Source organism: Sander vitreus, chromosome 7, assembly GCF_031162955.1.
Source record: "Sander vitreus isolate 19-12246 chromosome 7, sanVit1, whole genome shotgun sequence".
Classification (NCBI taxonomy): domain Eukaryota; kingdom Metazoa; phylum Chordata; class Actinopteri; order Perciformes; family Percidae; genus Sander; species Sander vitreus.
In genome coordinates, this window is record NC_135861.1 from 28,260,331 (window position 1) to 28,288,306 (window position 27,976).

At 39.2% G+C, this 27,976-nt stretch overlaps 1 protein-coding gene across 1 annotated transcript in view; it reads left to right on the forward strand.

Annotated features, from left to right (window-relative positions):
* The window catches only part of LOC144521288 (uncharacterized), a 40,623-nt gene extending 13,238 nt beyond the window's left edge, over positions 1–27,385 (forward strand). Inside the window, exons 9-17 of the mRNA XM_078255792.1 lie at positions 1,852–1,963; positions 4,254–4,344; positions 7,103–7,189; positions 12,934–13,086; positions 14,817–14,946; positions 15,071–15,103; positions 15,538–15,632; positions 16,357–16,440; positions 26,913–27,385. Of these exons, the coding sequence (XP_078111918.1) occupies positions 1,852–1,963; positions 4,254–4,344; positions 7,103–7,189; positions 12,934–13,086; positions 14,817–14,946; positions 15,071–15,103; positions 15,538–15,632; positions 16,357–16,440; positions 26,913–27,014 (887 nt within the window). The 3' untranslated portion in view covers positions 27,015–27,385. The remainder of the gene's footprint in view (positions 1–1,851; positions 1,964–4,253; positions 4,345–7,102; positions 7,190–12,933; positions 13,087–14,816; positions 14,947–15,070; positions 15,104–15,537; positions 15,633–16,356; positions 16,441–26,912) is intronic.
* The last annotated feature ends 591 nt before the right edge of the window (positions 27,386–27,976 follow it).

Consider the following 27,976-nt stretch of genomic DNA (forward strand, 5'->3'; position numbering starts at 1 on the left):
ATTTCTAGTCTTTATGCTAAGCTAACTAGCCAATGGCTGTAGCTTCATATTAAAATATGGAAAAGTAATGCCCACCAAGGGCTGTCGTGCGGTGCTGATCACTGGAAGTAGACTTGAGAGTAAGCAAAAAGGGATGCACACTCTGGCTCTATATGCATGTGGAGCCAGAGTGTGCGACACTTCATATTAAAACAGATAGTGACGTGGACTAGAAAACTTTCAGAAAATGTCAAAGTATTCCTTTCGCACTACACACAGAGCCGATAATCGGCCGTTGGACAGTCTGGCGAGGTCAGTGACTCGAGTCTGTTCGGTGTGTTCCGTGCCGTCGTCCGTTGGAGGAGCTGTCGGCCTTCATTTTGGCCGACCTGACATGCTCAGTCGGAGACGGGGCAGTCGGGACTCATCTGGAAATGGCAAGAGGGATGAGCATGACTAAGGGCGTTTTCACACATGAAAGTCCGAACTAAGGTCCGGACCAAGGTTCATGTTTTTTTACATTGTATACATTTGATCCGGTAAGTTTTGGTTTCACACTGCAGTTATGCAAGCGCACTAAAGATCTATACGTGACAAAACTACGTCCTGCCGTCATCACATACGTGAGCTGCGTCTCCAGATACTTATAATTGATTGGTTTGTGTCTCGTATATCTGTCTTGTATCCTCTCTCTGTGTCTGAGTTTTTTCAGCTGACTGCTGCTCTCCCCTACTGCCGCGGCTCTTTTTGTTTTGTTGTGATGTTGAGAAGCAAAGACACGGGAACTTTCTTTCTGGAGAATTTATTCAGAGACAAACGGAAACCTACACTGTACATTTACTACCACTTAACAAGTAAACTGCTGATGTATTCTCAGCTCTGACAGCCGACAGCGGTCTGCTCTGAGCACATTCACCGTCACTCACTCACTCATGTAGACTACACACTAAGCACCGAGCTATTCCTTAAAGGAGCTTCCCCGGTCTTATAACACAATGATAGCCTGCCACAGCTTCCTGTATTTGGTCCGAAGGTCCGAATCATCCAAAAAATGCTTAGCCTCTCAAAATCTGACAAAAATCTTTTAAACTGACCTTTGTCGATCTGAAATGAACTGCATGGCCTCTCTCGCTTAAAATGTTTTTAGAAACACGTTTAGGTGAACTATCTTAGTACAATATGAGATTCTGAATGAGTCGCCATTAATGGCCGATTTAAAAATCTAAAATCCGGAAGCGGCAGCCAGACCCACCTGACGCGTTCATCCAATCAGCTGCCGGTTTTCATTTTTTGGGCGACAATACAGATTAGCGCCGCCTGCTGTTATGGTGCCGTATTACGTCTCGTCGCTTTGGTGTGTTCCGAGGCACTTTTTTGACCAACTCGGGGAGAGTGATCAGTCCAACTGCCTTTTCTGCCATCTGGTTGGTCTGTAACGGCCTTTACACAGTATTTTCAGCATTTGAAATTAAAGGGCAAATGTTTGCTGTGCCAGAAATACAAATCTGATCACAAGTTAGTTGACAACCTCACACTTTAATAAAAGAGAATTAGACGTGACTTCCAAACCAGTGCCTACACATACATGCCTACATACATGCCTGAAATTCCTGAAGCTGGCTCCTAATAAATGCTTCTCACAGCTCGTGAATTATGCAGAGGCATTTTCTATAAAAAAAAATCAGACTTGATAGAATACAAATTTGTGCATTTCCCTTAGGCATTTGGGGGAACGTAATTAAGCAAAGGACCCTTTGTCTTCCGAATGCTTTTTGAGTCATTTCATCGCAGGATAAGAAGACTATCTGTCAAGAGAAAAGCTTTCATGTACCATTGAGTGTGTTGACTTTTTTTGATCTATTGTTCTTCTAGACATTTTCCTCAAAAGTTTTCCGGTGAAACCGGGCGAGCTGAAGGACAAACTGTTCATCGTTAATGAGGAAGATGGAGGCCTGTCTGATGAGCACCTCAGCTCTCTGAGGAGGTATGACTTTGTGCCAAAAAAATCCCCACTGTATACACAGTATTCATTCCTGATACTGTCACAACTGAAGCCGAGAGGTGAGCGGCTATTTGCACCTGAATTCATGAGCGGTTGATGTGTGTTTTCATTGGCAGGGAAGAAAATCTTTGAAGATCTAGCAGCTTAGCAAATCTTCAACTACAGTAGGGATGTGAGTGCATGGTACAATCAGGACAATGTGAAACCACTGCCAGTTCATGTGATGTCGACACATGGTTTACACAACAGTCGTTTTTTTAAATAGTAAAGAGCAGATGCCAGAATCTTTTTACCAGAGCAGCTTACTAATAAAACTTTTATTTCTGGTTATTTGCGGAGATGGAAACTATTGACATGCCCCTGGGAATGTGAACTGGAAATGGGTAAAATGCTTCCTGACTCTTAACTGCAGTTTACTCAGTGGCTTTGAATGCTGACCTCCTGAGAGGCACGAGTGATCTAATGTACCGTGTGGAGGATTTTATTTATTCTATGAAAACATAATAATATATATTTGAATGTGCTGTGGTGTAGGCCTGAGGAATACAATTTTGAAAGAACCATTCCCAACAGGTGCTGCAATATTAATGGCCGGTGCTACTCCAGCGGCAGCCTGGCTCATGAAAAAGTGAAAGCCTTTGGTTTGAGGTCACAACGCACTGAAATGACAGACGGAGGAAGTCCAATTTAAGATGAGCGAGGTTCAAATTCAGTGCAAGCCAGTAAATGGCTCTTCCCATCAGCGTCTTGCTGTTTATAGAAGCTGACGAGACGAGGACCATCAGCGCTATACTTGGCTTTTAATCACTTGCCATACTCTGGGTCACTGGAAATCAATGTAATGGCATCAGTCCAAGGGAGGGAGCTAAAGACCATGTATAGCATAAAGAGGCAAAGGTCAAAATGGGAAAGCATGTGTGAAAGGAAAAGAAAAATGGCCACATGCCTTTTTAAAATGAATCTATAGGTATGTTTTTTTTCTTCTTTTTTTTCTGTTGGATATATAAGGACTTTATGTGTTTTGGATTATAAAGAAACAAATGTGGCTTTTCAAATATGTAAAAAAAAAAAAAAGAGCCGTATAAATTAGTATTAATCAGCCTATATTTATATTTTCAACATAGCATGCAAATAAATAAACTTTATAAATACAGAATGAGCTAAATTTTTGAGACTAGGCTTGTATCGATTGGCACTCGTATATCAACAATTGAAGGGACGATCGACCATTGGTTTTTCCTAGCTGATATTAAGGTGACTTTGACTAACTTACTATCAGAACTAAAATGTTCTAAAATAATTGGTCTGTGCATTTAGAGACATTTCTGATGGAGCGGCATGTCCTCCTGCTGAGCCCCGTTAATCAGCATGAGTGATTTTTTAATCCTTAATTACAAAGCAGTTTTCCATCTCTTTTCCATGAATCTGACACCCCCCATAACCCCCCAGAACCAGAGACGGTAGGCTAGGGACATCTGTGTCCTATCAGTGCCGACAGCAATGTGCCTGAGCAACTGACAGATAACAACATGTCGGGAAATAACGTTTAGTCTTGCTACACGTAATGTCATAACATTTTATCAGTGGTGGAAAGTAACGATACCGTACGCTACTTCGATTCAATTGTAAGGTGATTTTAATTGAGTGTTTTAATTTAATCCTACTCATTAGGCTACTTCTACTCCACCACAATTCAGAGTCAAGTAGGCTATTTTATAGCTTTAGTTACTTTGCAGCTTCAGATTAATAATACAAAAATAATATGAATAAATTATGATGTATAAAAGTGGATAAGGGTGAAATTCACAAGCTACCTGCCAAGTCATACTTCCGCTTTTATTTTGGTGAAAGTAACTCAAAAGTAACGCAAAAGTAGTGTAAAGCATTACAATTCAGAGACAGTAATATTGTAATGTAACTAATTACTCTCAAATGACAGTAACTAGTAATCAATAATGTATTACATTTTGGAAGTAACTTGCCCAACACTGGCCTGCTCACCAACACATTTCTCTGCGCTCCATAAGAGTAGTTAACATTATGGACAGGATTTGGATTGTGATATTAAAGATAAGATAATGTTAAATGGAACATGATGCTGTGATATTGTCGCACCGAGAGCACAGACTTTTGAAAGGGAGCCGTTGTTTGAGTAGAGGAGTCATTGCTATTATATAGATTTTTTTTTTTTTATTGTTTTAAAAAATAAAACTACTATGGCATCTAACAAGAACAGTGATATTATGTTTTTTTTTTTTTTTTTATGTTCAAGGTACGTCCCCACGTTGGATGATGTGGAAATGTACAAATCCCACAAGGGACCTGTGACAGAGCTGCATATTGTGGATCAGTACATGCTGGAGGTACGCTTTTTATTTCCCCATATTAACTAGAATAATGATTACCAGAAGTACGATGGTAATTTCCTTTGAATTTGACTGGTGGCAGCATGAACCAAGCAGAATCTAACGCAGCTTCTGCTCATGTAGCACTTTCTTTAGGAAGGGCTTGTTGAGTCGACGTCCACCTTCCTCCTCATTCACACACTGTGGGTGTCATGACAAGCTCTTACCATTCATCTAGTTATCACCTCCCAGCATGCCTGGCAGATCTCTGGCCTGTGTGTGGTTAGCTTAAGGCTGCAGAAGGGGCAACAGATGAACAGCAGGATCAGCCCACAGTGCCTTTCTGGAAGAATTGACACCAGTCATTAGGATTTCATATGTAAGAGACATAAGGGTGGCATTGACTATGGAAACCTCATGTACTTTCAAGCCTTCTGTGCTACACTGCAGTCAGCCTGAACACCACTAAATAGACAACATAATTAGCCTTTTTTACTGCTGCCAACTAAAACAGGTATTCAAATATTGCACATAATAGAAGATGAAATTGTAATTATTTGAAACTCCTAAGATTAGAGGTGAATGCTCACTCCTTTGAGGTTTTTTTTTCTTTTCAAAATCTAATGTTCTGCAATTTTTAGTCATTCCGCATATTCTCCCCCTAAAACCCATTCAATGATTAAAGAAAACGAAAGGGCTGACACATTCTTTATGAATTATCCCAATTTTCAGCATCATTATTACTTGAAGTGTCCGCCACATGACGCATAGGATTTGTCAACCTCAGCTGCTCCCTGTCCCGCACTGCGTGGTCCCTTACGTGCATATTACCAACGTGTCTGCTAGGGCTTTGCTTTAGCGCTTTTTAGCCACGCTACTGGCATGGCTCTACTAATGTTGGTTGCAATGCTGGTCTGACAGTTGATCTGTTGGTTGATCGGCCACTTTGGTCCAGACTAAAATATCTCAACCGGGTCTTTGATTTCTGGAAAGAGACATTGCTGTCGAGTTTTTCAAATGGATTTTTTTGGCGTTTTGAGCACCACAAGCCGAGTGCCATCTAGTTCCAATATAGCCAAGAGAGGGCAGACATCTCTACAGCTGATAGCTCCAACACAACTCACACCAGGGCTATCCAGATCAGGGGTCTCCAACGTTTGTTAAGCTAAGGACCCCTTTATTGAAAGAGAGATAGAGCAGGGACCCCCCTACTACATGTATTGTATAAAATGAAGTTGCATCTTAAACTGGGCCTACAATAACATGTAGGGTGCCCTGAAGCCTTTATACATCTATATACATATCGTTTCTGCATAAAATACTAAGCTATTAAAATAGCCTAATGATTGTTGGCATGATTTTATAAATCATGTTTTAATGTTAAACATACATGTAGGCACAGAGTATCGTCTTAGGATGAACTGTATCTGTGGATGGCTACCTTAGTGACTACCTTACCTATAGGCCAGTAAGCAGTGGGGATTTATATTTGCTAATATGTTGGCTCCATGTTTAGACTTTTTAATTTTCAAAAAAACTTTCGAAAATTAATAATTTGGAGGCCCCCCTGCATTGACTCTGAGGACCCCCTAGGGGTCCCGTTCCCCCTGTTGAAGATCCCTGATCTAGATTGATAAATAGCACTACAGGTAGGAGGAAAAATATGTATTTTTAATTGTGGGGTGAACTGTCCCTTTAAGTTTTGTTTTCCATTAGACCATTGGAAATTATTCAACAGTTGTGAATAATTACTTTCCTCTCAAGATGTCTGTGGAGGACACAAGAGTGGCATATGAGAACAAACGTTACCATTAAAGAAAACTAAAAGCATATTAGTGTTGAAGCACTGACCTCTTCCCTAAGACAAATCAAATCCTTATAATGCTTTGCAGGCTTCCCTCAGAGTATAGCACTTCACTCTATCTGAGGTCTTTGTATGTTATTACATAAATTATGCCTGTCATATTTTCTCTAGCAATTTAAATCCTGTGCTGTGCCAAAGCACAAATCCTACACAAGAGCATTCCTTTTTAAATCTCAGATTTCAGACATGAGATTTTCTGATTACGGATGTGAGTTAAAGTCAGCAATGTAACTGAGAATGTGACTTTAAACTCAGTGACTAACGTGTGAACACACTTTTAGCCCAGGAGAAATCGTTTCTTCCCAGATTGTTACCTTGGCATGGAATCAGTGTGATCTGTTAACCTTGCATTAGAATTTTTAAATGTGTCAGAAAATGTGACAAGACGGGCACGGTGCTCGAGAATGTGGAGGATGACATTCTTGTGTTTTTTTTGATTTTCATTTTTTTTTTTTTTTTTTTTTTAAATAGCCCAGTGATTACATGGTTTTGATTCCTAACACTAATCCTAATATCGCTCCGTAACAATCCGTCAGACCAAGTGCCCTTTGGCTTTTGGGAGACGGTATCTGAGCATGAGCGAGACAGACTGACAATGTGGAATGATTTATTAGAGGTTAGCACCGACTCAAAGGTCGACTAGGCAGCTCAGCCAATCGTTTCAAGGTGTCAAGCCTTCAGTTCCTCTGTTAAATCAGCCTGTCGACAGGCCTGCAGCACTTTACTTTTGCCTGAAAGAACTTGAGTGTGTGAGAACAAGCTGAAGCCATCCAACAACTTTATCTCCCTGCAGCGCTACTTTTTGGATAATTCAGAATAATCACATGGAAATAGGCTGTGTGATGATGTGATAATTGCACTCTCGTCTGCATAGACAAAGCTTATTATGCTCACCTCTTCTCCCTGCTACAGATGTGCAACATCCCCTGCCTGAGCATGCAGCTCGACCTGCTGCTGATTCTGAGGGAGCTTCCGATCAGCATGAACGACCTGCAGCCTGTGAGTTTACTCCATCACCTTCGGAGTCAAATCAAAGGTTGAATCAGATGTTGGACTGTTTTCGTACATTCCTACAAGCTGTAAAAAAAAAAAAAAAAAAATAAAAAGGGTAAAAGCGCAGCCTCCAGGGCACATAAGGAAAACATGAAACATGCAAATTTATTCCGTAATACAAATGCTAATGTTCAGATCCTTCGTGGCTTTAGACATAAATGAAAAGAAGATCTGGGGACAGGCTGACATTAACACGTGAAAGCTTTTTTCCCTCCAGTTTGAGTTTGATGTTTGAAGTGGTGGGTGAAGTAGTTTCTATTCTATTTGCTGGATGGTTAACAGTCTTGAAAACAGCCACCTCTGCATTTGATGGAGAAGAAAAGATAGAGCTTAATCAAATCAAGTTCCATTTTTATGCAGGTGGTGTAAAAAAAAAAAACAACCAAGTTTTTAACTTGATCAGAAACCCAATAAAAACCCACTTTGGGGTACTCACTGGGGAGAGCTGTGGAAAAATTCATCAATTTAATTTCATTCAACAAGCTTCTGGAGTCTCTTCAAAGACAAGCACTCTTCGATGAATACAGATAAAATAAAATAAAGAAAATGCACAAAATCCCTATTCGCACAGGACTAGTATTACCTGGGGACCTCTAGTCATTTGAAATAATGCAAAGGTCGTCTGTGATCTTAATCCCATGCAAATCTGCCATGTCTGTAATTAGTCAAGTAAAGACTCCACTGCAGACTCTATAATACCTACCATATTTCCCCAAACACAGAGGTTGTGTGACAATTAGGGCTGTCAAAATGAATAATAATAATAACTTCTATAATATAATAATTTCTTTTTTGACGGCACTAATTTCTTTGCGCGTGATGAACACATGCGTGTTCCGTGATCTGGGCCTCTGACCGCTCCGTAGTTTGGGAAATTGGGAAACGATGCAGCAGTAAAAAAATAAATAAAATACTTCCGTGAGCAGTAACCAGGGGTTACAGTGGGCCGGAAACAATACGGAATGTCGTTCCGGCACCTTCGAATAAATAAGCAAGTTAATCTAATTGGCAGTTTCATACATCGGTGTTTCTCGTTCTTTTTATAGTAACGCCAAAAATCCATTCCAGTGTTTCCCCCTGTTCACTCCCATCAGCGCGCCGCCGTGAGGCCGTGCGCAAGGCAACTGTCTGTGGTTATAGTGCGTTCCATTTGTACTCGGAGGTCAAAATTTCCCAGGTCATAGTCGGAAACACGTTGGGAAATCGGACAATCTCCGAGTACCCCGAGCTCAAAATCCAACATGGCTGCTCTGTGCATCAACAGCAATGAAAGCTGTAGTAACATACAGTTATTAGCACTTCTGTCTTATTTGTGTCTCACTAAATCAGTCATACACACAGTCCTGTCCAACTTCTGTGGACATGTTGTTACACTGTTTGTATGCACACAAAAACAGCGTAATGCGTTGTTATCAACTGGTATTGCTAACGATGGCTAACCTGGCTAGAGCTACCCACACAATGAAAAATCTGACTTTAAATGGAACGCATTCAACTTGGGTGTGACGTCATTCACAGCTCCAGCTTCTGAGTTTTGAGGTAAATGGAACACGTCAGTTCACGTGTCTGTAATAATAGCAGGACAGTCGCATACTATCTGGTAAAGTTGAACAGGTGAAGATCACGTTGCCGGTAGCCTACCTGTTACAAACAGGCTCGGTAGTGAACGACACAGTTTTTAGCTGAGCTAGACAGAGAATATTCGGTTAAAATAGATCGGTGATGCTGTTTTGCCCTCATTTTTCACCGTCAAGTTAGCTGGAGTGAATGTATACATTCACTCTTGTGTGTGTGTTTTATTTTCTTCATATAGCCTACAGTCTATGGTTGGACTCCGTTTAAATATAGCCTTTAAAATGCTAGTCAGCAACTGGTCATATGGCCTTGTGTGCTCTGGTTAATTTGACATGCAGTTAACACACCATAATATGTTTTCATGAAAACTCAACTCCTGGCTGTTTTGGAAGGAGAAGAAGGAAATAAAGAGAGCTTTGAAAGTGAGTTTTCTTTAAGTGCTGTGGATAGAGACTTTAAAGTAGTAAGACACTTTATTTATTTAAGTGATAAATAGTATGTACATGTAGAACAGATTAAAAAAAATTGTGATTAATTTGCAATAATTGCGAGTTAACTAGACAATCATGCGATTAATCACAACAGCCCTAGTGATAATATTAATCACATGCGAATCAGCATCTCTGCGATTTGGTTATTTGTAAATCACATTAGGTCCCCTGGTATTTTTTAAGTTATTATTATTATTATTATTATTATTATTATTATTATATTGCATTTTCTTAACCCTTACACATACAGACAAATGGTTTAAGCTTGTAGTATCTGATGATTTCAGGTTAATCATTAGTGAGACTAATCATTATCTCTTATAGAGGATTGTGGTTTGCTGGCATCGGGGACTGCAGGGTGTGAAGATATTGCAGTCACACAAGAATACCTCCCAGCTCCCGATCTTTTTTATTTATCTATTTATTTTTTATTTCATGTGATTCTCTCAATCCTCTGTTCCTTCATGCATCAGTGCTTCAGTCCTAATCTCCTGTCTGCTGACTGTTGAGAATGAAGAGAAACAATGGATAAGAATGATGGCACTGTAATCCATAGACTGTGGCGGTAATTTCTTCTTTGTCTAAAACCCAAAAGACAAACACATTGTGTGCTGGCAAGATTACTCGACAAAAAACAGATTAGCAATTTCATGAAGTTTTAATTCATTCTTGGCTTTTTCTCTTCCTGGTGTCGTTTCTCTTTCTGCTGAGTTGTAGCTTAGATATAATTATAAAAAAGATCATTTGTTGATCAAACCTTGGTATTTGCGTGCAGGTACAATACAAGGTGTGCAGAACACTCTAAATCCGTCAATTCTCTGACACGACAGACTTCCTAAAGCCCGTATATTAAGGCGGATTTACTCGCCACTTGACGGACATAGAGGCTTTATGAGAGAAAATAGAGAAGTCACCACCACCACCTGGGGGGATGTTTCTCACCTATCACGTGCTTGTTGGTGCTTCATCTCACTGCCAGGATGTCAGGTTTTATTCTGCATTGTGGCCCTGGCTTCTTCTTTAAACGGTTTACTGTGTTCTGTGTGCAGCCATTTCCAAATATAAATAAGAGAGGCAAAGACACAGAACCATAGCTAGTGATGCAGTAGACAGCGAGAGCTCTGGACAGGGAGGCACGCACCCCCTGAGGCTGAGATGGTAAAACCAAAAGCTGCTTTTTCAGCAGTTTTGTTAATTGCTCTTGCTTTTTTTTTTGGTTTTGTTGTCACAATGAAAACAAAAGTAAGCACATCTTTAGCTTCTTCAATGTGACATATTTCCGAGTACGACAGAAAATGTGCCTGGCATATAGTCACGAGAGAGGTTTAAATCAATTCCTTCAGATTTGAGTGGATCGCTAAAAAGTGGGTTTGCGAATACAGAGCGATAAGGAGCTGTAATAAAATACTGAGCTGTGGATTTGCCTCCATCTAGCCCCATTATGGTCCTGGAAGGTACCAAAGGCTTAGGAAAGCGGGGATGCGCTGGCCTTTAATGAAGGTGGAGAAGTTTACCAGTCATGCATTTGCATGGGAACCACTATAACTGCTATTCTCACCAACCGTCAAGTACTAGTGTGCTCCCATTGGGTTGTCTCGTCACTTTTTGGATAAGCTAGCAAAACCATAACCTAAAAAGTCGTTTAATAACCTAATCTTTGCCTTAACCCCAAGAGTAAACCCGCAGGAGACCTTACGCCTAATTGTAATTTCTAACAGAGATTATATTTTGTTTTTTTGTGATAATCGATTTACGATTTGCTCCTTGTACTGCTGGTATCGCTGCAACCGTGACTAGACTTCCCTACAGATTTTCAAATGACTTACCCGACTGCTGATAAATTCTCAAATTAACCATCATAACATTATACTGGAAAATGTGTAGGCAACAACTAAATAGTGCATTAATAGTACATTCAGATGGGGGGGTCTGTATTCAGTTATTGATTAATTGCATATGCATTAATAGATGTACAGCCAAAAAAAACTTACAAGGCAGACTATCATAGGTGTGAGACTTAATATACAAATGATAGGAAAGCGAATGCAAATAAATGGATTTTCTGTAATTTTCTGTGTCTGTCATACTTGACATGCATTTAATAAACAGATCTTATAAGTGTGTATTATTGAGTCCAGTTTGCCTAATTTCCTAAGCTTAAGAAATAAAAATAGCCCATACTTTGTCACTCGGTGACAATGTCACACTTTCATCAACCCAAAATTATTCAGGATTTTTTCTTCTTCATTCAAAGGTGCATGCACATTATCATGTAAAGTATGATTGTGCACTCAGGGCACGGGCTGATGGTCACGGAGTTCGCCTAAGCGGAGATGAGATGGCCAGCGTGCACTGCTGCATCCTGCAAAACCACGCCCATCGGGGTGAAATACCAGAACCCTCAAAAACTTAGTTGGACGAGCCACACACAAGTCATGTGCTTTATTTATTTTACAAGAGACTTCAAGGATGAAGACTATCTTTTTGCATGTATTTTGGCAAATGCATGGCTGGTTAACTTCCTCACCTTTGATGAAGAGCATCACATAGCCCTGAGTTTTTCTGTAAAAAAAAAAACATCTTCCATGCTGGGGATGAAACAGTGCCGACTGGATTCCAGCCTCAATGTCTCACACCTCCCTCACCTGCGTTGTTAGATCCTGATCTGAGGTAGAGGGCGAGAGAGAAATGAATACATTAAAGCACAGCCATGCTCTTTCAGGAATGTAAACAAAGCTGAAACACACACATCCTTCAATGATATTGCTCTGCTAGCTAAGACCAAGCATGGTTATGACCAACAACCATGCCCTCAAGATCAAGATGAATCATCCAAAACATTTTAACATTTATTTTGAAAGTAGAGATCATGCCTACGCCTATTTTTGTCCAATTTAACCTCGATATCAAATCAGAAGGGACTCTGAAAGCAGGTTACTCAATCTAACGAGCTGAGCTGTCTCATTTATGCTTCATACTAACTACAGTCGTTTTCCACGATGGTACACATGGTCCTCTGCAAAGACAGTAGATATAATGTAGCTGCATATCTGCTTTCTCGCCTGTGTAATTGAGGCAGTCCCACAAGGTTTTGGGAAGTTATTCTTAAAACAGGAGCATATGGTGGGAGTGTTGTAGCTGGCTGGCATGGACCTTGTTTGGAAAAGCTAACTCTTTGTCAAGGACTACGACTCCCATGGCATCCACTCCTTTTTCCTCCAACACCCCATTGGCAAAACCTGAAATCCCACTTTTATTTCTTTTCAGACTTTCAGTATAATTTCTATCCACATTCACAGGATCTGTTCAGAACTGGTTAGGCAGGGAAATTGTACGATATTCTAGAGGGATATTTGTACTTGACACAATTGCATACCAAATAATGATCGCGCCAAACAACAAGGCCCTGATGATTCATTTTAAGGTCAAATGAGGTGTTGTGAGATTGCTGTTTATTATAATGTAAAATAGTAAAGCCTTGGGTTATTTTTGTCTACATATATCAGCACAGACAGCCCCTGACTAAGCTCCAGCCTAACAGCATTTAAAGTTGTTGTGTGGAGAAATGAATGTTGGATTACAGAAAGAAAATGACTTTGCTGTGTGCCCCTGTTTGTCTTCCAGCTGATTAACCAGAAGATCAGAATGTGCACGCAGCTGAACAACAGCAGGTCATTTGTTTCCGTGCTGGAGTACCTCCTCGCCATTGGCAATTACCTCAACGAGAACGCCAGGAAGGAAAAGGCCAAGGGATTCCGCCTCTCCTCCTTAACTAAAGTGTGACTCCACTACTGTTGCCTGACCTTTGATCGAGTTGCAGCACAGGGCTAATAAGATTACTCATTGATATACACAGCAGGGCTTCTCTGCATCTTTTTTCAACTTTCTCTCTTGCTCAGGTTCACTCAGGTCTTTTGACACAGTCCTTCTGACAGTTGCGTAACTACCTGGCATCACAGGAGAAATTAAACTTTGCACAAAGTGCGGCCACTCGTGGCTGAATCTCTTACAAGTGAACCATCTTTAACTAAAGCAGTCAGTCAGTGGATCTTTTGATTAATGCAGAAAGTCTGTTTTCTGGCTTATTTTAAAGGAAAGTTTGATCTTTTTTTGGGAGACATGCATATCTTGCCGAGAGTTAGATGAGAAGATTGACACCTCTCTCATATCTGTCTGGTAACTATGAAGCTGGAGCCAGGAGACAGCTTAGCATGAAGGCTGGAAAAAGAGGGAAACAGCTAGCCTGGCTCTGTCCAAAGATAACGAATTTAACAAATGAACATTTCAAGCAAACCAGAGCTATTTCTTGGCCCAGAGCAGTGATTTTTTGAAATCTCTCCTCAGAATGATGACGTATTTCAGGAAGTCACAATGCCTATTCTAGAAATAGTCCAGCACATAATCCGTGTAAAACCACAACATGCTGTTTTCACACCTCGTAGTGTACGACGAGTACACAAACAAGACATAACATGTTTATAAGTGAGCTGAAGAGGTGCTGGTTGGTGGATTTTGTTTCTTTTGGACAGAGTCAGGCTAGCTGTTTTCCCGTTTCCAGTCTTTGTGCTAAGCTAAGCTAACTGGCTCTAAGTTCATATTTACCGTACAGATACGAGAGTAGTCTCAATCTTCTCATCAAACTCACGGCGAGAGAGCGAATAAGCATATTTCCCAAAAAAGATAAACCACTCCTATTAAGGTTCAGTAGTTGTTGGATGTATGGTTTTAAGTCTTGTCTGGGGTTTGTAGGAGTATTTTCAGCCTTTCTCTGATTTAAGTTTGAGCCACTACTGGGAAGGTTTAAGGGGCAGTGCTCTTGGCACAGAAGTAAACGTCCTCTGCAACATTTAATGAAGCCGAGGCCTCTTGTTCCCTCAGAGGTGTTTCCAGGTCCAAATGAGAATAGTAAACTGTTTCTGCTTGAGACAGACTCTCATCAAATTAATGGCCGACTGCTTCCAAGAAAAATGCATCAAGGTTTTCTTTAAAAATTGTATTTACTTGTAAGCGTCAATACTTGTGCGAGTCTTGTACATGTAGTCCTCGGAGACTAGCTGGGCCATTGGTAAACAACATAACCTAGAAAAAGACTACCACAAGGTTAGAGAGGTCCCTCTTGCATTTCAATTATGTGGCACCATCAAGCACAACATGGCTTGAATTTTAGAGCCATCATTACTATGTTATCCAAATATATGAAAGCACTCACGGTTAGTCCTGCTACTACTTTCAGTAAATAAAAAAAAGATTTACAAAAACCTTACACATGCTTGGAATTTACAAACTGTACATTTAGTCACTGATATAGGAGTTTACATTCAACATTCCAACTATTCTTTCCCTGGCTTTCAGTAAGGAAACATTTTGCAGCAGCACACACAAGTGTAGATATTACAGTTCTCGTGTCTTGCTTCTTTGTGTCATACAGCCTTGTGCTGTATAGCAGGGAGATAAAGGTTCGTACAGGCCGTGGCCTTTATTCACTCTGTGTTTTCTCCCTTTCCCAGCTCTCCCAGCTCCGTGGGAGAGACAGGAAGTTCACCTTGGCCCATGCCCTTGTGGAGCAGATTATGTTGCATGAACCGTGCCTGGCCACTTTTACTCAGGAGTTGGCAGAATTTGAAACTGTCCCTGGAGGTATTTGCTAATCAAGATTTGATCAAAGCTGTAAGAAATCTGTGTGCCACTTTTCAATTGAGGTCTGTTAAATGAAACCTGTATTTTCTCTGTGTGTCACTGTTTTTTACTCTATGTTGGATAGCATCCATCAAAGGCCTGACCGCAGAAGTAGATGGTGAGTAGATCACATTTTACTACTGCGTCCAAAGACTGTTGTTCTCAAATCTGCTGACATGACTGTATTATTGACCCAACGTTTTTTGTGCCAACGCAAGTTATTTGTGAGAAAGTACGATAGCAACATTTACTAGATCTTTGTGTAATTACAGTTTTAGTATACTTTGTTGAAACACTATCATCTTATTGTCGAGGGAATATATGGGCTCAATCTCATTGTCAAGGGAATATATGTATGGGCTCAATCCAATATATTGTCTATATGATGACTTACAAACAGTTGCCACAAGCGCAAATACATCCCATCACACGAGACAGGAGCTGATTTAAAGCAGCTATTTGCTTCAGTGGTCAAATATGATAGATGGTAACCAAGGTGTGTGTGTGTGTGTGTGTGTGTGTGTGTGTGTGTGTGTGTGTGTGTTGCTTCAGTCCTGAAGAATGAACTGCAAAAAGTCATTCAGTACAGGAAAACCTCCAGGAAGAGAAATGCTGGGGTTCACCCAAACTTCTCCAAAGACTTGAAGGTGAAGTAGTATATCCTGTGTTAATTATTTATTTACGCATTCATTTAAAAAGGTACAATGTGTCTTTTTGTAAACAAACACGGTAGGGATGTAACGATGCATCGTCAATTGGTTAGAAATTGATATATATGTGTAAAGATTTCAACCTGTTAAGATGAAAAAAAAAGTGAATCGCAATGCAATTTTTAAAAACGGCCTAGGGCGTAATCTACCTTTTGATTTCACTTGTTTATCAATGTATTTAGTTATTTTGATGTGAAATTGTGGTTCAAAATTGAACTATTAATGTTTTATTTAATTTGTGTTATTTAGGATGAAATTAAGAGGCCAAAACGTGAAAGAATCGTATCGTGAACTTATAATCGTGAATCCTATCCAATCATGAGTTGAGCGCGTCGTCACATTCCTAAAACACGGTATTTATTACGTGGATTGTTTCTCGCACAAACACAATTGTTTCCATCTAATTCCATCTCCGTCTTCTTCCTTATCTCTTCTTTTGATGACACATTGCTACCTGTTTGGGAGCATAAGCGCCACTAGGGATGTACACAAATTCAAATACATTATTTGGATAAGCACAGACAATGTGTGATCTGAACAGATAGGAGCGGCATCCACAGTTTTGCAGTAATATCCCCCTCCCCCAGCCGTCACCTGATTGACACAATTTGCCACACATGTCACACCACTTCTTCTCCTTGTGCTTTTCTCTATACCCTAGATGGCTATTGAGAAATATAACACGGATCTCTTTGCACTGACGAAGACTTGCGAGGAGATGAAGAAACTCTACTCTGTCATTCTGGTAATCCATGAGTTATTATTCCAATATCTCTTTTGTACAGCCTCATAGATGGATAGTTCTCAGTTACAGTAGTGTCTAGATGGCCCTCTTCAATTATTTGTCAGCTCCCCGAACTACACACTGGGGGAGTGCATATATTTCCAAAGGAATAAGCCCCCAAGGTTACTTCTGTTTCACACGGTGTCCTTCATGGCCACGCGAGGATATTACGCATCTGACATAGTGTATAGCCCGGGCCTTGACATCATTTAAAGTGCCCATATTATGAAAAAAATACTTTTTCTAGGATTTGGGGTGTTATTTTGTGTCTCTGGTGCTTCCACACGCATACAAACTTTGAAAAAATCCATCCATGCTGTTTTGAGTGAGATACGGTTTCTGAATGTGTCCTGCCTTCAGTCTCCGGGTGAGCTGTTCAAAATCTGCACGGCTTTCTACGTCACTAGCCGAGACGAGGGGCCTAGGGGGCTAACCATTAGCATGCTAGCTCGTTCTCAATGGCAAAACACTGCTACAACACACACAAATTCACCCTAATCTACAAAATAAATTGTATAGAACTACTTACATGTCCCTGTTCTGCAGGTATTCCACGCAAAGTTGGAAGTGCCCCTCGTTTAGAAGAAGTCTCCCAGCTAATCCTGCCTTGTACAGGCCGAAGTTGGAGAAACAGCTAGCTAGCAATGTGAGCTTACCTAGCTACTGCACATGTGCGACTGCCAACAAAGATGTTACAGAAGTTGAGGTCTCACTCTGTAGCTACAACCGAGAGCTCAACACACAGGGTGAAAAGAGGATCTGCAGCAATGGGCAGTACAACAAAAATATGGTGTTTTCTGAAAATTAAACCATGTAAACCTATTCTGATACAATCTCAAATTACAATTAAGAACTTGAAAATGAGCATAATATGGCCACTTTAACAGTAAGCTCATCTCATTCCATTTATTTCTAACTACAACGCACATTAATTAACATTTCTGTAAATGTGCCAGTGTTAGCCAGCTGGCTAACTTTCAATTGCAGTCCTTTGGCGAGACGTTCTGAAACCAGTGAGCTAATGGTTAAAATTTACAGAGAAAACGACAAGTAGGGTTGGGCGATCGATTTTCATATCGTCCAATCGTGATTGCTCGAGATCGCCAATAGGTAATCCGATTTCCAGGTGTGGCTCAGTGACGGAGGCAGAGCAATACCGTTAAATTAACGTCAATAAACATTAATTGAAGAGTGTGAACATTTTATTTAAAATATTTAAGCATTTAAAAAATCTATTTAATAGCAATGTCTCCTCTTATTTAAACAACGGCTCCCTTTCAAAAATCTGTGTGTCTGTGCTGGTGCGACAATATCACAGCATCACGTTCAGTTTAAAATTATTATCTTGAATATCACAACTCAAATCATTTCCATAACAGAGACGTTTGGGTGAGCAGGCATATGGAGAATGGAGATGGGGGGGGAGGGAGGGGGCAGATTCATGGAAAAGAGACGGAAAACGGCTTTGTAATTAAGGATTTGAAATTCACTCGTGCTGATTAACGGGGCTCAGCCATCATCCCTCCAATCGTCGATATACGTTGCTATTGCCAATCAACACAAGCCTAACAACAACACACCATAAAGACAGCAACAAAATAAGCATTCTCAAGACAAGTGCACAAGCCATTAAGCAGCAAAACATTAGTACAGTCATACATAAACAATTCCTACTATTCAGTACATGTAGCCTTCCAAGCACGAAGCCACAAAACCCAGCCAAGCAACACTGATTACCGATTTGACACATTCAAAACATGCACAGCAGCAATACCCAGTAGGACATAAATATAAATTTGCAGCCTTGAAATACGCTATACTTCCTACTTTGGATAATTTCTTCAGGATTACTGAACAGTTTCCGCTGTCTACTGTAGCCAGAAAGTGTGAGAGGCAAGTTCATCCTGACCCTTAATGTGCTATGTCACATTGATGAATGGTCTACAAAGGTTTAAAAACGAGAAGCTGCACGAGCACCCCTGGTGGGTTTCTGATAGTTCTTTTTTTTTTTTTTAAAAGCAATGTATTAGCCCACAAGGACGCATACCAAAACATTCTTTGGTTTGCTGCTTGTTTGGAGAAATCCTTTTTTCATTTTTAAATATATTGATTACAATGGATTCATTGATATTTGTACTATTTTTGATTTGAATGCTCTCTGATGTTGAGTGGACTCTCTGAGACCAAAAATGATGATATTCTTTAATGAGTTTGTCGGAGAACTGTAATTGCCTTTCAGCCTTTGTGTTGACATCAGATCTCTCCTAAAAGAAAATCCCCTCACACATATCATGAGATTTAGTGGAGGTACCAGTTTGCGTATTCTTTTATCACACAGTTTATAAAGGAAGACATTTCCTTTGCTCACTAACCTGGTTAGATTAGGTTTATATAGCTTACGCCTACTTTGACATCTTAACAGGTGCTACGTCTTTTTTTTTTTAATAGAGTCCCCACCAAAAACAATCAATACAAAAGTAGGGCCTATTTTCTCACCTTTCCCATATCTCTATGGACAATCCATCTTTATAAAGACCTATCCTGGTGTGTTTGAGCACAGAGATATTACAGCCTGAGCTGTGAGCTTTAGGACTGGTAGGGAATTGTTATAGGGAAGTGTTATATTAGGCCCACAATTAGATTCCTGAGTGCTGCAAACCATTTCCACAACTCGCACACGAGTAAGCAAAGGGGGAGGTTACTAAACACAGTCAAGGCTATAAAGTAAATGCACATCCTTCTTGAATTTATCTATTTTGAGACTGGTGTATATTTAATGAGATAAATCATGTCTTGGCTTCCACAACGTAAAGAATTAGTTCGACATTTTGGTAAAAAATGCTTATTCGCTCTTTTGCAGAGAATGAGATGACAAATGCCTGTGCAGTAAATATGAAGCTATAGTCAGCAGCTAGTTAGCTCAGCTTAGCATAACGACAGGAGGACAGGAGGAAAACAGGTAGCCTAGGTGACTTCCTGGAGTATCCCCATCACTGCCCTTGACAAAATGCCCGTAAATCCAAAACTTGTCACTTTTACACTTTGATTTTTGTACAGGTGAAATAATCAAGATATAACGTGTTAATTAGTGAGCTTTAGAAGTCCCTTGTAAAAAGACTCATGTTTCCAGTCTTTATACAAACATAAGTGGTATTGGTCTTCTCATATAACTTTTGGCAAGATATCAAATAAAGATACTATGGGAGAAGATGTCCACCCACATGTAACTCAGACTGCGCCCAACAAATGCCAGTAAAACGAATGTCTATGTGTTGCCTACATTCAGGAAGTGTGTAAATGTGCATCTTACTTGCTTTTGCATTGGACTTTTGCCCATCAGCAGATTTTGAGGACCTAATTCTTCCTCTCTCTGTATTTTGTATCAAACACCTCATTAGTTTGAAGCTACAAGGTAATGTATTTGATAGTCACAAACATGTGAAACATGCACATCTGGGGCGAGACGAGACGCCCTCTATTGGTTTTGAGCAAAATGAGCTCTGACATTAAGACATTATATTATAGTTCCATGTGAGGACAGGAAATCTCGTCATTCATAATTTAGTCATGGACCTCTCTTTGTGATGCAAAAATGATGACAAAATTGTATTTTATTTTGTTTGGCAGAAATTATTTAAAGCTAGATATCATTTAACAAAAGTCTGTTTAAATTTTTTTTTTAAATATTGTTGCTCAGTCTAAAAGAGAAATCAATAACTAACACATGCTTGTGATAGTCTTAATGATATAAATGATATCATTTGTAGATATCAAAAATGTAATTTACTCCAGATGGCATTCTTTTTTCTCCAGATTTTAGAATAGCTTTTTAAAACAACTACTTTCAAATACTCTACTACCAACATATTACACCCCCCCCCCCCACACTAGGTTGGTTTATGCATCAATATACTGTACATATAAAAACACCTTGTAGAGTATTTCAATCTTCTTAGGGAGGGCATCTTCTCCCATTTACTGTAAACGTATTCCCCAAAATGACTGAAACTATTCCTTTAAAGTGAAATCCAAGATAAAGCCTTAGGATGTCAGTATAAATCATTCCTCTGTGTATTTTAGAAAACTTTTAGTTTAGTGGTGTAATGGCTGTGGCCTTTTAAAATGTACCAATTTGACCTTTAACTGTAGTGTCCCTTTCAGGCCAGGAGTTGTTTTTAATCATCAGGCAGCAGTGTCAAAAATACAGATTTTTTTTTTTTTCTTTTTTTAGCATTAATAAATGTACTTCCCCTCCCCAAATGTAGCATCCCCATCAGTCTATTCTGTGTTTTCTTTAGAGTTTTTCTTAATTGCTTTGGCTCATTTCTTGAAACAGTGTTAACATTTTCAAAGCTCGAGTTGCATTTGTCAAAATAGCCAAAAGGTACGTACAGCACAACACCATAGCTCACCTGCAAAAGGTCATAACTCACCTAAAATGTTTAACAAATGCTTCTAAACAGTTACAGTATTGTCTCATATAAAAAGTCATTGCCCTCGAAATGAAACATTCCTTCGGAACTGTGTAAACAATGGTGGTCAAAATGTTTAGATGTGTTACAGTAGTATGGCACAGTGAACCCTGGAAATGTTCCCTATATCCACATTTCATGCTATTGCGTATCAAACTGAATATGCACATTTTGAACAGTACTTTTTTTACTCACATTTCTATGGAAATTATAGCTGTATTTTTAATTATGTATAGTAACTATCTTACAGTACACAGTACACAAAAAACTTAGACAGCACAATATAATACAAAAAGGAAAAATAATGTATAGCCTAACACTGTAACACCGTGAAGGAATTGTAAATTGTAGATTGATGCACATAATGCGCAACCAAATTCATAAGTGTAATTCCTGCCTGGCAATTTGCTGATGTTAGCACAACGAGCAGATTGGCGTGCAAGTCAGTCACACTATGTCAAGCACAAATTTGTCTCGCATTGCCAGACCTTTCTCCGCAGCGCTACGGAGGAAGGTCTGGGTAGTCCACACAACAATTCGGGATGGGAGAAAAATGTGCACTGGTTTATTTGCATTTCTTTAAACCAATCACAATTGTCTTGGGCGGAGCTAAGCGCCGGACTCAATGACAGTGCCTCTGCAAAATAGAAAAGAAACTTGTGTATGTTTAAAAGTAGTTTTAGTCGTGCAACAGAAAACTCAGATTGGCCAGATAGTCTAGCTAGCTGTCTGGATTTACCCTGCAGAGATCTGAGGAGCAGTTAAACATAGTCCTCAGAAATCCACCCGAGTTTGGAATGCCAACACAAAGGAAACGTAAAGTGACGGATGTCCGGCCGAAAATTAGGTACATCCGGCGGAATTTCCGGCGGCACCTGTACAATCCCAGAAATTAAACGTCGTCGATATAGACTAAGCGCAAATTAAAAAAGCCAGAGCTGGAAGACCCGGAAGTGGGTTCCTGGTCAGCCATAACAGCAACGGAGAGAGAGTTGTGTATAAAACAATGACGGCATTGCTCCATCATTGTAAGGCAAAGCAAGGCAGCTTTATTTATATAGCACATTTCAGCAACAGGGTGATTCAAAGTGCTTTACATAAAACATTAAAGAGCAGGTAAAAATTATTAAAAAAATAAATAAATTTTAATTTAAAAAAGTTCTCCGACCACAGGTCCTTTTGGCTCCGGTTACTTGGTGTTTTCGTTACCCATTACAAAATTGCAGTAGTTCTACTTTTCACTACGATGTAGCCGTCGCTACAAAGCTAAATGCTAAATCAGGGACAGTTCACAGTCTGTCTCTTGATAAGTTCACAGAAATATCTGACAAGTTCACAGACGTGGTCCTTGTATGGATAATCTATTGTCACACCCGTGTTTTTTGAGTTCTAATCTATGTCACACCCGCGTTGGAGAAATTCTCAGAAATATGTCCGTTATCTGTTCAAAAATACCACTAGATAAAAGACAAGAATAAAACTGACAGTGCAGTATAAGAAATTAAAGAACTGAGAGATAAAATACGTGAATAAAAGTTACAGTGCAGTATAAGAAATTAAACATTAAAGAGCAGTTATAGAATGTCATACAGTGTCATCAGTGCAACTTCAGTATAACAAATGAACAGTTATTTAAAGAAAGGCAACATCAAAAAGATAGGTCTTTAGCTTTGATTTAAAAGAACTGAGAGTTGCTGCGGACCTGCAGTTTTCTGGGAGTTTGTTTCAGATATGTGGAACGTAAAAACTGAATGCTGCTTCCCCCTGTTTAGTTCTGACTCTGGGGACAACAAGCAGACCTGTCCCAGACGACCTGAGAGGTCTGGGTGGGTCATAGCGTAGTAGCAGATCAGAAATGTATTTTGGCCCTAAACCGTTTAGTGATTTATAAACCAGCAAAAGTATTTTGAAATCAATTCATTGAGGCACTGGAAGCCAGTACTGGAGTGATGTGATCCACTTTCTTGGTGTTAGAGAGGACTCGAGCAGCAGTGTTCTGAATCAGCTGCAGCTGTCTGATTGATTTTTTAGGGAGACCTGTAAAGACACCGTTACAGTAGTCAAGTCTACTGAAGATAAAAGCATGGACAGGTTTTTCCAAATCCTGCTGAGACATAAGTCCTTTAACCCTTGATATATTTTTAAGGTGGTAATAGGCTGACTTTGTAATTCTCTTAATGTCGCTGTTAAAATTCAGGTCTGAGTCCATGACTACACCAAGATTTCTGGCTTTGTCTGTTGTTTTTAACATTGTCGTTTGAAGCTGAGTGCTGACTTTTAATCGTTCGACTTTTGCTCCAAAAACAACCACCTCAGTTTTTTCGTCTTTTAATTTAAGAAAATTCTGGCACATCCAGTCGTTAATTTGTTCAATGCATTTAGTCAGTTGTTGTATTGGACTATAGTCCCCTGGCGATAAGGTTATATAAATTTGTGTGTCATCCGCATAACTATGGTAACTTATTTTATTGTTTTCCATAATTTGAGCCAGTGGAAGAATGTAGATGTTAAACAGGAGAGGCCCCAGAACTGAGCCTTGTAGGCTATATGAATGGAAAAACATCCAACATGCTAACACGCCAGATGTGCCAATCAACTCGAGAAGCAACATAATCAGTTTTGGTCAGGAAAATATATGTAACTGGTAATTGTGTAAATTATAGAAAATTGTACTTACTCATTTGCAAAGATGTGCTTAAACATCTGCAATATTTCATTTGGATTAGAGATTCAAATATGTTGTGAACAAGTGGCTAGTGGTTTTGGTGGTTTGCACATGTTGTAAATATTCATTATCATTCGAGAATTGTGCCAAAGCAATTGGGACTAACTGTAAATACCAGAGCCATTAAGCATCACTCCTCTAAGTTTAGTCTAAATCAGACGAGTGGCATTTAAAGATGGACACAGCCCAACCCTTAGTCCCCAGTCCCACCCCTCCTACTCTGATTTCACTGTGTGGAGACCCTGTTCTAAAAGTGTTTGTCTGAAACCTCCTGCATGTATAATAAACCCCTTCAGGAGCGTTGGAGAAATTATTGAGACTGACTGGGCTGTGGTGGGGGAAAAGACGTCATGTTAAGTCACATCTTGTTAGAGGGGGAGGAGAATTGATAATTATGTCCTTGAATAGCCAGGATGCAAATGTATTAACATAGACAAAGCTCATGGAAATTATTGGGGGGTTGATTTTGGAGAGGTCTCTTATTTGTAGTGGTTATGGCATGATTTAAAAAAATAACAAATAGGAGGAGACATTTTATGTAACTTGCTTTGTTACATATCCGCTCTAATTTCTCATAATTTGATACTTTCCAAACAAGTCTGACATGTTGCATGCCTTGTCATGACATCAACAATAAAAGTTGACAGTTATGTCACATTACCAGCTTGTCTTCATGTAATACACCATGTCAGTAAGACACAATAACAAAAACGATTCCACCTCGGTGACCGCAAATAAGGTGCTTTTAATTTCGCTTCTTTAAGCAAATGGCTCAAACCTGCAGTTGATACATGATGCATGTCAGGATCTGGTCTTTTATCTATTTTAATTTTTTTTTAACCCTCCTTATTTAGCATTTATAATTACTGTATTTAAATAGCAAGAAATGGTTTATAACTCACTATAATCTAGTTGTAAGCAGATATAAGGGATTGTTTAATGTGCAGTATTTTTACAGTGATAACTTAATATATAAAGAAATATTTTATATAATTGCAACCATGTTTACTAAATTGTCATTCATTACCTGTTGCACCAAGATTAGAGTAGATTTGTTGGAAAATACATTAATAAGCACTTATAGCTGCTTACAACTACATACTAGTGTGTTATAAACCATTTATTATATGTCTATACTGTATGGTGCTTATAAATTAAAGCTAAAGTGCTATTTTTAAAATTAAATTCTACTACTGCACATTGGTAGATTCAGTACACCAAATATGCAAATAAATTGTTTATTTCATTTTGTAGCTTAGCACTAACCACCACGGTACGATACACAACCAAGGCAAGGCAGCTTCATTTGTATAGCACATTTCAGCAACAGGGCAATTCAAAGTGCTTTACATAAAAACGATAAAAATAAAGAATTAATTAAAAACAGATGAAATACGAGAATAAAAGTTATAGTATAGTACAGTATAAAAAATAAACCAGCAGTCAATCTCTGTATCCTTCTTATCCTCACTCATTTAAGTGGAGACACATTGATTTATAGATCAAACGCCTTTTTGAAGTGTGGTTTGTAGACGTGTTGGCTTTATTGGGCACAGCATGCGTTTGTAAAAAATGCATGCCAATATTTAACATGCACACAAATCAACGAGGCTGACCAACTAACAGGCAAAAAGCGTTTGCATCAATTGATATGTAATATAGGGGAATGTTACCATTACAATTCTAGGAGAAAAGTATGCAAATAGGCTAATATGCACATCTGATGTGAGAGTAACAGGTGCTAATCATCTCCCTTTTGCTATTAGGGACTTTGTTGAAAGCAAATGTCTTACACCTGTGTGTAGCAATTTGAAAGAGCTAAGGGACGTTTCAATGACAACTTAGGTGTTACTTTGCCAGTGTAATTATTTACAGACGGGTGCAATCATTAATTCATTCAACATCTGAATCTAATCTAAAATATGTTTTATGAAATATGTCAGTTTAAAGTTCATAATTTTGTGTTTAAACTATTCTGAGGTTTTATAGCAGGAATTGGGGTATATCTAGGTTTTAATTGTTCCATTCGTCCATCTTTTAGTGAAGTGATTCTTGCAAAGCTTGCCAAGTAATTGACCATTTATAGCAAATAGTTACACGACGAAAAGGCTTCTGCTGTTTGAGAGAGCTCTTAAAAACAGAGCTGCAAACTGTATTGGATAACACCTGAACATGAAATCTTAGTAAAATATACAATACCAAACATAAAGCTTATAAGTAGGAAGTTAAGCTCACCTTCAATTCTTTGCCTGAAATAATGCAATGCTTCATTAGAAGTGTCCCGATGCTAAAGATTATCACTTTGTTGCTACCAAGCTAAATTTGTTTTTGCCAGGCTTGGCTTCTATTGAGCAGTTCAACTTTCTCCATGCAGAAATATGTGGCTTTGATTAGGCACCCTGAAACTTTGAAAACATTCAAAGGGATTGCATGACTCTGCCATTGACCAATGACAAAAAACCTCAATCTGCTCAAACCAACCAAAACTAGCTGCCGTGACCAAGTCACTGTTTTATGGGGGGGCGGCTTCTATCTGAGAAATAGTGTTGGATAGTTACTTCCTGAAGTCTCTGCTAGTTTTGCCAGGAAACTGCTCCTCGCTATGCTAACCGGCTGGTGGCTCAAGCTACATTACTGTAGAGATGTGAGGAGTACCTCTCTACTCATCTAACTCACAGCAAGAAAGTGAATAAGCGTATATCCCAAAATGTCAAACAATTCCTTTAAAACGTCTGTAATGAATGAATTTGTAGTAAATAATGTCAGTAATCATGTCACAAAATAAGGAAATACAGCAACTTATGGCCTTTTTAAATCTGTTAAACATAATAAAAGTATAGAAAATGGGTGACAGCAGCATAGTTTGAGCTTGAACTTCAACCTGCACAGTCAACAGCATGTAATAAGTCAATTAGTACGCTTAGCAACTGTGACCCTTTCTAATAAAGTTTGACTTGAGAATTACTGACATTATTATGCCATAACCACCTATGTATAAGTATTAATTCAGCAATCAAGGAATGGATTGCATGCTGAGGCAGTATATGAGGTAATTATATCAGAAGACCATTGTTAAGAAGAATTTGCATGCCCCACACACCAGTTACCTTCCTCAAGTGAATGCAGGTGCTAATTGTAAAATAGTTTGTATAAAATGAAAGGTCTCAGAGAGTGCAATTGCTGTCAGACTAAAGTTTTTAATTTAGCAATTAATCCTGTTTTTCTCTCCCGTCAAGGTTAAATTCGGTGAACTGGCGGATCAAGACTCCCAGGAACTCTTTGGGTTGATCTGTCAGTTCATCCACGACTTCAAGCGGGCCCATGCTGAACTCATATGAGTTATACTGTATAGAGTACATATGAAAGAACACCTGAGACTGCAGTGATGCTTATTAAACAAACCAAACAGGTCTTATTGTCTTAGTCACAGTTCAGAGAGATTCAGAAAAACAAACAGGATATAACTGTTAATGCAGTATTTGATATTGAAGATAGAGTAAAATGTTACATGGATTTATATTTTTAGTAGCAGATTATATATTTCTCCTGTGTTGTTGTACAGATATTTTATTTTATAATGGGCACTGGATGCAATTCATTGTATAGACATACATTATGAAGTGTATAGTCATGCTCATGCACCTGGATAACAGGATGTCAGTGGAAATTAATCTTGTGAATATAAAACTGATCTACGTATGTTGCATTATTTCATGTCAGAAGTTTTTTTTTTTTATGTTTTGGATTGACTTTGATGTTTATTTTGAGAAAAATCAGTTATGCAGGATTTTCAACTCCTGGGTTGGAAGAAGCACTTGGATGGAAGTGTGCTGTTAATACCCACAGCTGTATGCTGGCAGACGCACAAAACAGACATCACTATGGAGGCCAGCTGAGGCTGCTGTACTTTGGGCGTGTGATTATTCTGAACATGCAAACGTGCTGTGGTCGGGGACGTTTCCTATCCTGATGCTCCATGAGGAGCTCCAAGACCGTCTCTGATTAAGGAACAGATCTGAGAGAAAACACAAGATTCCCCTTCAAAAAGGTAGAAAGATATTCTTAGCACTGGTTAGATTAGACTAATTTATGTTATACACAATGTTTGGCAATTTAAATCAGTTGACTGAAAAAAAAAACACTAGTTGTAAGTGTTAAAGGTGCTGTAGGTAGGATTGTGAAGATCCAGGACTTAGCCCAAAAATTTGAACATCAACTTCTCAGTCCCTCCCCCCCTTACCGCTAAAGCCCAAAACGGTCTCCTAGGCCCCTCCCCCCACAAGGGAGAATGAATGCTGGT